General features: G+C 34.4%; 2 protein-coding genes across 4 annotated transcripts in view; one reads left to right on the top strand and one right to left on the bottom strand.

The window, feature by feature from the left end:
* Positions 1–4,660: 4,660 nt before the first annotated feature.
* Positions 4,661–10,238, bottom strand: LOC138323738 (uncharacterized). The gene is made up of 4 exons (XM_069268542.1): positions 10,084–10,238; positions 8,053–8,168; positions 7,425–7,742; positions 4,661–5,834 (listed from the first exon to the last, which is right to left on the bottom strand). The coding sequence occupies exons 2-4, from the start codon at positions 8,149–8,151 to the stop codon at positions 5,223–5,225; spliced, it is 1,029 nt and encodes a 342-aa protein (XP_069124643.1). The 5' UTR covers positions 8,152–8,168; positions 10,084–10,238; the 3' UTR covers positions 4,661–5,222.
* Positions 10,120–11,713, top strand: part of LOC138323736 (uncharacterized) — a 47,492-nt gene continuing 45,898 nt past the window's right edge. For 2 of the 3 annotated variants that reach the window (XM_069268541.1, XM_069268539.1), the window contains exon 1: positions 10,120–10,247. The gene's annotated coding sequence lies outside the window, so the exon portion shown is untranslated. The remainder of the gene's footprint in view (positions 10,248–11,713) is intronic. The other variant, XM_069268540.1, reaches the window with a different exon arrangement.

Below are 11,713 nucleotides of genomic sequence, written 5' to 3'. Positions count from 1 at the left end.
GCCAACGAAACTAATGATAAAAATGTGTCAGCGTTACTGAAAAATATCAGTGAGCTCCAATCAAATTTCATTCTAAAGCGGACAACGGATGTCAATTCTCTGAGTACTATAGAGGAACACAGCGACACCGGGGGTGTATCTGATCGACAGGGTACGATCCCAGGTACAAGTTCGGTAGACTCCGCTAGAAACGGAAACCAGACGACGATGAGGACGAGTATTCCTGCTTTCCATGCTATTAGTTTGAAACGCAGACGAGACGACAGTCGAGTGAACCTTGTTTCACGAATGACGCCTATTGAGGTATGATGCTAAAACTGAAATATGGATGGACGTTTCAAATGATATATACTTTCCTTATGGAAACCTCAAAGAATCTTTAAAAGTGATAATCAGACCAAAGAACAGTACTGTTATCAAATACCTACGGAGCTTAAAAGGTACTAAAGATGTGGTTATTACAAATCAAAATTTACAAACTTATGAGTGGTTATTGTATGAGATGAAGAGTTCCAAATGCACGCAGACGAAGGTTTACAATTAGCATAATTGACAGCTACCTATAGAATCTAATCAGATAATATCGATGAAAAATAACATTTAAAGTCAGCCGTTGCTTTATTTTTTAACTTTTCTTTGAGACTATGCTACTAAATTTATATATCATTGAAGTTTATTATTAGTTCAACGGTTTTAAACGTAAATGAAATTTGAATAGAGATCAGCAACGGTCATTTTTCATCACGGAATTGATTGTGCGAATGAGATACAACGCTGTCATGGATTGTTTTGGGGAACTCTGAGCACGAAAAAGTATTACAGATCATGTCATCAGTGCACTACCTATGGGGGTTATAGTGGTATAGACATTTCCTGTGTGACAGAAGTATCTTTGTATTGCTGAAATGTGTAAATGGTGCTATAGATAGAGGATTAATGAAATATTACCCGCCGATCACAACCTGTCGGATTATTGTGTGTTTCCTAATAAGTATGTATATGATATATAAGACTACACTGAGTATAACAATGATGTTATACTTTTTTAGATACAAACTCGCTTATGTAAGCGATCCGTCTGGGCCATGAGGTGTGTAATAGTTTCACTACTGCTACATCATTCTTCACGGATTGTGTTTAATCTTGCCATAATAATGAATGCTTAAAGTTTACTGTTTTGAGAAGCCTTCTTTCAGGAAGGTGATACCCACTTAGAAGTTATGTTAATGTTTAATATGGTAAAACATGACAGTGAATGGGTGTGGTGTAATAAACAAGTTATATTCTTCTTTGCTTGATGACGCGGGCTGCTATATTTAGCCTATGTATATCGCATTTGCCACATCCCTTCAATTCTGATCATTATCATTGTAGCATAATTTTTTAGAACAAAGGAAAACAAATCCTATAAATGTCGATTTGAATTTTGATATAATAATGTTTGTATCCTTTTAAATAAAATGTATCAGTCATCAGATTTGTAATCTTTTACTTGAAATATAAAGTATATTGTAGGCAATTTTGCTTTTTAATTCCTTTCAACACATCAACAAATGAAACATGACTATAATTTCAGATTTCTTGAGATCAATTCGATCCTAGATCGACAAAACAGAATATTTGAATGGTAGTCACACAGAAAGTGTGTACTTTCCTCAGATTTATATACTAATTAGGCTATTTTATTCATTTTAATACATCGACAAATGACAAATGATTTCTTGATATCTAATAGAAATTGTAGATTTATCTTCTATTTTTTATTAGTTAAGTTTTCAATTGGTTAATTATATCACTTCGAGTTCTAGAACGACATACCATCTAGTGTAATTGATTGAAATATAAACCAGCTAAGATGACAATTAGAATACTGTTCACCATTGTGATAAGGCTGTTTACGTAAACTGCAAGGGTAAGCAGAAATAGAATTAATATACTTCATGTTTATAACAGTGTCTGTGATTAGTCGAAACACATCACATGACAGGGAAGTAAAACGTCGTATTTCCTTTGACGGGTGCCTCTATGGTGACCGCTCGTCTTTCATACGTTATCTCCCCTTCATCGGGAAATACTGTAGTATTACATCTTCGGGTTAATAAACCTTCGTATCACACTGCCACCGGGGCCATCAATGAAGCATGTATGATCATTTTTAAACTTACAATTATCATGTGGTGTAAATATTCAAATCGCCTGTCGTCCATGGTACGTGGTACGTCTGTACATGTGTATGTCTATTCCTCCTGTCAGTCTCTAAACAGTATCTTCGTTACTGCTATTTCTTTTAAAGAAACGTCTGTTAGCTGTGTTTGTCAAATACATGTAATACACGAGAGAGTGAAAGAACTAATACTGTGTAATGTGCAGAATATGTACAGCTGCAATAAATTAGTTTGACACTGTCAAAGCGATAGATAGCAAATATAATCAACACAACTAGAATCTAAACTGCAAAAGTTTCATTATAAAACCCACTGTATATAAGAAAACTCAATTTTAATGAAAGAACTGTTAAACTATTTCATCTTGAAATCACAAACGTATAAAAACAGGTCATACTGGAATAACTCGGTATCATGCCTGTTTTTCTCGGATGTGTGACGCACACTGATAACATGTGCTAGTGATAGTATATATCAAGACGTGGATTCTGATCAACAATACTGTCCATAATTATGTGTTTTAAAAATAATGTCACATTATATGTTTTCTATTTTGTGTTGATCTTGCTGGCTAGTAAGACAAGAATAATGTGCTCCTCTTCAAGTGTGCTAAACTTTAGTATAGGACTGACCGAAACAAAGGACCATGATTAATATAAGACTGATAATTATTATAATAAATCTTTTTAACCTTTTCATATGTACATGCATACGCATTCCCAATTAACAATTTAAGAATGATGAAACAATACATTAGTCTTCTCACTTTCAGAAAAGTTATAACCTTTGTTACAGGAGTTTGTTATGTGAAATTTAAAGCCAATGTAGACAAAAAATATGATATTCTGATTCTACACGATTTTACATATGGATGACAGATGGACACTTCAAACTTTGTAAAAATCATTCTTATATTTTCTGATGCAAATCTGATTTATGCAAATACAAATTATTTGCATGTAATTTTTTCCGGTCAAGTTAACAAGCAAATCATCTTATATCACGTTGTAAAACACTGGTATTTAAATATCAATTTGCTTTCACAAAGCTGTCAAATTAACTAGATTTGAACGCCACTCACCCATAAAGATAAGTTCGTTGACTGTATGATTTTGAACCTACAAGCTTTAAAGTCCCATTATTTTAATCGTAAAAAATATCTGCTTAATGATGGAGTTGATATTTCTTTCTTTGTTAAAATTGCCGTAATTAGTCAGGATTGTATAATATACATATTATGTAGTAACGACGGGGGATACCAGGATATTGCAGTCCACACGTGGGTAAAATAACAGATAAGGACCGGTTTTTATAACCGTTGACATCAGCTATGTTTGTCAACTGATAGATGTTGAAAAACGACGCTAATGCATTGTCATCTTATTTTCGTCGTTTTTATAAGCGAGTCTCTATATATGTACATTACTTAAAACCCTACTAATAATCTTCAAATTCTTTAAAAACTATTATCATCGATTGGTCATATGGAAAAAAACCCAGTAAGAGTTAACAATGAAAAGCCAATTAATTGGAAATAAGTATTTAGCAAACAAACAGTTTTGCACGAGACCATACAATGCACTCTACACAGGTAAGAGCGTAGCTGCGATGACGTAGCTCTGAACGACGGACGCAGGATTTTTGATAGATGGTCGTCGTCAGAGCTACGATTCCGTCCAATTGACCGTAGTGTTTACTTGCAAAATAATTTCACGTGTGTCATGTAAATTTGTTTTTAAATTCAACAATAACAAACATTTTTAACATAAACGGATTATTTATTTACATACATCCATGTCTTAATTATATTTGTAAGCACATTTGAATGGCTCACATATCCGACACGGCTCACTTGGCCGCTATGATGCTTCTCGTTAGAAAATCTCGAGCTCCAAATACGGCAACTGCACCATATATGGAATGACCTACACATTTTTACTACTTTACTACGAAGGAAATATATTGTCACAGCTTTTAACTTGAATTTTAAAAATTCTCTTTTGCTAAATTAAAAAAAATACTTACATTTGTTCATTTTCACCATTTTTTTTAACTTCAAAACATTTTAGCTGTTCAATGTTTCATTTCGTCACGGTTTCCGGTAAATCAAACATGACGGCGTACTTGAAAATAATTGTATATATGTGTTGTGTTTTCCTTTGGTTTTACCACTAATAGTTGATGAAACATTATTATCGAAAGGTTTGTGAATTAAATATTGATCATAGTTATCAGAACAATAATTTACATATGGAATATTATCCGAAAAAAATATTTTTATCAGCCTCAAAGTGTCCGATGTGGATCACATCGGGGCTTGCCACACAATCGGCAATGGGGAGGAATTCATACCTTGACGTTCTAGTAAGAGCGAAGCGAGTTAAGAGGCACCTAAGGGATATTCCTTACTTACTAATACTTAGCTTTTTTTGTATTTTTTTTGCGTACAAATGCGTGTTTCAAAGTCGTCGAAATGGAGTATACAGTTCTACTGATTCAGAAGTAGGATGTTTTTATTTTGGAAAGAAGAACCAGTTTCATAAGGATGATTATTGGATTGAAAACATTAAATAAATCTGAAATCTGTTCCCAATGTCCTCGAAGTGTCGGTCAGATTTGTCTGGTGATCATCCGGGTAGGTACAAAAAAGTTATTAAAGTCTAATGATGTATGTTTCTCCTTATTTATTAAGAAAAGAAACACAGAGATTACAGATAGCGAATTGTGGTATACGACAAATCATGGACAAGGACAATGACAATTTTGATTAATGGGCTAATTTTGTCTTGATTCATGTTTTGTTCATTTCCACAGCATTGTACATCATGATCAGATAATACAAATGGTGTTTCATGCCTGATCAGTAAACAGTCAAAAGAGATTTCCTTCGGTGTTGGTATCGACCATGTAAACTGTTTCTCTTGGTACACCAAAACATTGTAAATTGAAACAAGCCATGCTACTCAATATCATGTAAAATTATCTCTTTTCCAATTTGCATATACAAAATGTCAAAACCATAGCAAAGTTGCGTGACAGTGATATATCACCGTTTCATCAATATCCACTATTAATCAGACCATGAATGGTCGACTTTAAGGGACCGTAATACCTTGCGTTGCCAGATGACAGTTTGCCAGACTCGAATATTTGCCACGTTCCATTTGGATCACGTGACAGTGAACACATGACGACAGCCTGTGAAGCTCCTGCATGTGTGAAAGTAGTTTTACAGAGATCAACAGTAGGGTTGGCAGCCTCATAGAATTTCAAACTAGGATTGGGATATCTTGAAATGTTAGGAGAATTCCAAGCACTCAATGTAAAATACATTTTAGTAACATTACTAGGAATTCGTTTTAAATATACATGGATAGTGTGGTGTCCAGTCCTCGTTATACTATTCATTATATCACCGGAATGTTGTATGCCATTCATTGGTCGACGATGTCTATAGTCACTAACTGCAGTATTAGTTTGTCCACTGTACACCAAACAGGACGCGTCCAAGAAGTCTTCACGCGATACGGGGTAACCCCAGTAAAGGTCAAACACCACGTGGTCAAAGGCCTCGGGAATGGAGTAGAGAAGAACCATCAGATAGACAGTAGCGTTTGGTGGTACATTGAAGTCTGTGAGGGTGGCTGATCTGCCATTGGATAATCTGTTCTGAAAAAGTAAGGATCACCGTAGGTAATATAAGGGTCTTATTAAAAATCTAAAGATTATAAGAATACAGTTTTATTATCATATTTATGACTAATAATTATTCTATGCTGATATAAAGATATATTAAATTTTGTTTAAATAAAGGTATCTTCATTTGAAATACACAAATCTCTAATTCAAATACACATATCTCTATTTAAAGTGCAGACATATCTTTAATTAGAGCTATCTGCATGTACTTTGCAATACAGATATCTCTATTTGAATTAAAGATATCTGTATTTACACGTGTTTGCTCAGTGCGAAGATTATATTGAAACACAAAGAAAATAATGATTACTCCCTTATCCTGATCAGCGTTAATTAACGAAACGCTTGTAATTAAATTGGATTATCCGGAATCTATATGCATGCGTGAGAGATGTAGGTCTAAACCGATAAACATGCTACCTGATGGGGATATCTAAAGAACAGAACATGGCAACTGTTCTACGGGAAGTGCGGCTATCTTTATTTTGAATACAGATAGCAGCACACGGTCTCTATTTCCCGCCATTTTGCGTTCCTACTGTTTTACTTCCGTCATGCGCAAAAGGGAGAGTCAAGGGAGCAGTCATCGTTCCTATTTGATTGTTAAATACAGATATCTCTTTTTCATGTCAAATAACGATATCTTTGATTCAAATGTAGATATTTGTATTTAAAGTTGTATGGTCTGTGACTTGTTGTATTTTTGGCATAGAAAAAGTATTTAAATTGTTCTACATATTTTTCTCTGCCTCTCTAAGTTTTAAAATTTCGATATTTACCGACTTTTGTAAAGGTCGAATTCTCAAAGTTATTAAACAACTAAATTAAAATATTGATTTGTAACGTGTACACGTTTAAAATAGCTCGGAAGTATCCGAACTGTTCCGATCTATTCCGATCTGTACAGGTATTGCCGATATTGACCACGTGATACGGCTCGGGAGGTTCCGATCTATACGGGTATCGCCGATGTCGGTCACGTGATGCAACTCGGTTTTCCAATATTACCCAAAAGTTTGAAGCATGGCGTTGACTGTGGCGGTTCTTTCAAAACGTGTGGTATTTCATGCGACATTTACCGCTATGTCAATAGTATTTTGGTGCTTTCATGGATCTGATCCATCATTTTTATATAAGCATCCATATTCATACATTGTATGTTTTATGAGAGTTTGTGATGGTGAAAATTACAAGAAATACAACTTTAAAATAAATGTATTTCTACAACAATTAGAGATATATGTATTTGAAGTAGATACATCTTTGATTTAATTAGAGAAATCTGTATCTTAAATATATATATCTTTATTTACAATGAAATGCAGAAATATCTATTGATATAAAGATATCTTTTATTGAATTAGAGATATCTGTATTTGAATTAGAGATATCTCTATTTCGTGTTTAATATTTGAAATAGATATATCTCAATAATTTTTATATTAATAATGATATCTTTATTTCAATAGGTTAAAACCCAAAAGGCTTGCCGATACTTGCATACATAAAAATAAGAGGCATACAGCCTGGTGACGTTAACATAACCTAATTCCAACATACTGTTATTTCGTTGTTGTTGTAGATTAATTTCTGTTTGTTCACGTCGTGCTTCAGTTGTTTTTTTATCGCATCCTTCAGTCCGAGGACTGTCATGGTGGAGTAGTAGGGGATTGACACGGACTCCCCAGTAAGGACGGTGACGTGGATACGATCAGGTCCCTGGGTCTCCACTGAGGGTGTGTACTCACCCTCGTACACAGTAAACATAACATCTAGAGTGGCCTGCATCACCTTTATGATATCACTATCTGGATTCACAGATTCTTCACAATCCGGATAAGGGCAACTCTTCTCTTTTGTCACATGCTGTATAACACACTGTAACGTAATCTTAAGCTTACACACTTGTAAATGTGAAGCAGGGGCTACTATTTGATACACAGCTCCTGACTAAACGAATCAATGATATGAAGAACAGTCATTGGAGTAGTTGGTATTGCTTTTTTCAGATAAATAATCTTATATGAAAATGTGGTTTAAATCGATATCATTCACTTGTTGCATTTAAATCAAACTATATAGAAGACATTTCGCCAGCACATCATAAAATAATCGGTAATGTGTAATTATCGGGAGGTAATGAACATGTATGAAATGGACATATCTAGACTCTAAATCGATACTTTACCTCCATGCATATTAAATTAGGATGATCACATTCGTCCGTTAGATCGCACGACGAAAACTCTGATGAGACCTTGTCGACAGAACAGATGAGGCACAGCATGTTAACAGCTAGTCAACCTAAGGAAAAAAACAATTGTTTGGTTTAGCTTGTAAGACTATTTCTACATGTCGGAGAATACGAAGAATGCAATGTATGAATATTGTGACAAATGGTTTGCATTTTATTAGTAATCATTGAATCATTTCATATCAGGATCTTATATGTCTGCAACACAGGCTGCATATTAATAGCGAGTTTGCATCGCTGTCAGATGAACGAAATCACCAAGAGATGGTGATTATGTGTTTAGCGTTATTTCTTCATAATGCGCGCTAGCGCATTATAAGAAGGTTGTCTGCAAAGCTCTGGCATCTATATATACCATATATGCCATAGGAAGATAGTTTAATGCTAATATTTACATTATCAACTCACTTTGGGGTCTCTGCATTAACATTGTTTAAGCTAGACCAGAAAAAGCGTTTATCAACGACGATTTAATCCACAAGATGGAACAGCCATTTTGACGGTGATCAGTTGACGTCACCATGTCAACATTAATGACATCATAATGGTCACGTTTTGGGCGTCAGTTATACCGTCATATTCTTTACTTTGCCTTGGTTAGTTTATATAGTTGGGGCTCATCTAGAATGACTCACATTACAATCAGTATAAGTACAGACCAAATGAACCCAGTGTTTGGACATAGGGCCCTAAATAGACAGGAAATAGCATGGCTGAAAAAATCCCTGCTTACCACCTCCAACACAAGGCTCATAACACATTAATCTGTCAAAAAATATCATCTTAATCGTCCCATTAGTTAACAACCCTAAATTAGCCCGTCGAAATGGCACTGGTGATTTCAGACACGAACGAGGACATAATACCCAAACTCATAAATATCTCAGATCTGGATTTCAAGGGAGTCTTGTAATCTATCTAATAGAACTAAGGTTCATATCACATCATATTTAATGTTACATCCCAAACATTTCTATAATATGTTGAAGCTTTTGGTTCAGTTGAGGTAAATATGCCGATTATTGTATTGAAAACTATTTGAAGTAGGATATGTCACGAACTATTTAAAAGCTATCAACGCTCGATAAACACAAGCACAGAATGATAAATTTAGTCGGGTCAAAGTCTGGCGTAATATATAGCGCAGAACTATCGAAGTTTTCGCAGAAGGCCACACTTGAAGAGGATTTCTGTAAACCGTGACGAAATGAAAGTAAATATTTCTCGGAAACGAAAGGTCTTTATCTTTCAGTAAACACATGTTATAGATATATAAAGTACACACAACTTTGTATTTCGTTGTTTCATATTACGATATACACAAAAAATGTATTGATTATGGATACACCCGGTTTCCTGAAATAAACTTTTTAACTTATAGGATACACACTATTTTTCGACATTTACCGACAGGGCGAACAAAATATATATTAACGGTATCTCACTATTCGAAATCAATTCAATGTCCGGGAAATCGTGACAGATAAAAGTTTTATTTAGCAATAGGCAATGTATCTGTGCATGATAATCAAACGACATACACTAATGATAAATGTGAACAATAGTGAGTTACACATGTATATCAATGTAACCTCACTCAAACTATAAATACGCATAGGGTAATTTAGTCATTGTTCAAACATTTATTCTCAGGCTTTTTTTTTTCTCGTGTTCAATTACCAACATCACTTACATGTAGGTCAGTTTGACTGTTACAGGAGCTTAACATCACGTTATACTTATAAAATGATGCTTGTATAGTATATGGTAAAAGGCCAAAAATATGGATTTCCGAAAACGAAAGAGGAAGTAAAATTGTGATCAAAATAAATCGATCCCGAAGAGAAAATACCAAACATCTTATTCGAATTAAGCGACACCACGATATTTATTTTGATAGATCTATATCAAAGAGTCTTCAGTTTATAAGTTTCATTTGTTTGGAGTGTAAATTAAAGTACTTACGTTATGGGTTAGAGACTACGGTCAGCAATACTTCCTGGATGGCCAAAGGTACACATACGTGTTTATCACATGATCATGATCACACTGTGAAACGTGTGCATAACGTCTGAAGGAGCCGAGCTGTAAACATGGTATCTTAGGTCCTAACCATGGTACGCAAGTAGGTGAGTATGCACTTTCTACCAGATACACACTTTTCATTCACCTTATATCATTGTTGATTGCAAAAAAATAATATCGATACTTCCATTTATATGATGGGGAATCAAAATATCATTTGGATAATATATGATCAGTACGACTTATTTTCATACTACAGTTTTATGCGACACGTAATGGATTTCTGAAAATTAAAAACGAAAGTAAAAAAATCAGGAAAAATTTGGACCTCATATTTTTATTCTTATTTTCTTTGTCATAAAGACTAGACTTATGTTTTAAAAGATAAATCACTGGTAACCTAATCTCGGAAGACAATGGTTCATAAAACGGCTAGGAAAACGTATGCAGTACATGTAGGTTAGCTTCCTTGATTTTATGATATAATAATGTACAAAACATACAAGATACAATAATTTTTATTTAACATCGCATTGAGTAGCAAACAACATTAGCTCTGTAGATCTATTATTGCGACAAATAAAGTAAGAATATAACATAAATAACATAATACATTAAATGCAATGCTGCATGTGGGTAAGTAAAGCAAGAATGTATAACATGACACTGTTTAAAGACAAAAGTTGGTACTAAAATAAAGCAGCACATATCATGAGTATCACAGAAAAGCAAATATGTATGACAAGCTTATAATGCTAGGAGTATCCAATCAGTACATTATATCATTCAGGACAGAATATGTGATATTTACAATGAACATGCATCTTCATTATAATCTTGGTGATGGTTTTCTGAAAATCCGAAAGTGAAAGTAAAACATTTCAAGGAAAATCCAAGAAACCAGATATCAAGAGATATGTTAACGTTTTAAGGTAGCTCCATATGTTTGTGTCATTTTTTTCTGACAGGTCTTGTATTCTTGCATTTTTCGTCTGTGAATATTGTTTTTGATATATTCAAGCTTAATATATACCCTGTGTGAAGATTTGCTAGGCAAAACAACAAAACATTCCTAAAATATACTATCTGTAATTCACCATTTCACATCAGTCAATATATTTTTGTGATATTGTACATCGGGTCTGATTAATTATTACGAATTTCTGTATATTGTTGGGTTTTTAGATAAACATGTATGAGATTTTTAGCCCACTTTCATCAAATGGTGGACTATTCAAATTGCCTTTAGTTTGTGTTCGTCATCCATCCGTCCAACCGACCGACCGACCGTCGGTTAACAATTCTCGTTACTGCTATTTCTCAGAAAATACGTAAGGGGTCCTCTTCAAAGTAAGTGAAAATGTTGGTTACATTATCTTTTAGGTCGGTCAACGTTATCCCCTAGATCAGTCTACAATATCCCATAGGGGATACTGTAAACTGACCTTGGGGATACTGTAGACTGACCTAAGGGATCCCTAGATCAGTCTACAGTACCTACCCTTAGGTCAGTCTATTGTATCCCCTAAGACAGTCAACTGTATCCCCTAAGTCAGTCTACTGTAGCCCA

This window comes from Argopecten irradians, chromosome 5, assembly GCF_041381155.1.
Source record: "Argopecten irradians isolate NY chromosome 5, Ai_NY, whole genome shotgun sequence".
In the NCBI taxonomy this organism is placed as follows: domain Eukaryota; kingdom Metazoa; phylum Mollusca; class Bivalvia; order Pectinida; family Pectinidae; genus Argopecten; species Argopecten irradians.
This window is presented reverse-complemented; position numbering and strand designations above follow the sequence as displayed.

Bases quoted from the DNA above. Each gene is read 5' to 3' on its own strand.
- LOC138323738 (XM_069268542.1), bottom strand. From the start codon at position 8,151: ATGCTGTGCCTCATCTGTTCTGTCGACAAGGTCTCATCAGAGTTTTCG. The intron at 7,743-8,052 runs GTAAAGTATCGA...ATTACGTTACAG, and splicing joins CTAATTTAATATGCATGGAG to TGTGTTATACAGCATGTGAC. The intron at 5,835-7,424 runs GTATGTTGGAAT...TTACTTTTTCAG, and splicing joins ACAACAACAACGAAATAACA to AACAGATTATCCAATGGCAG.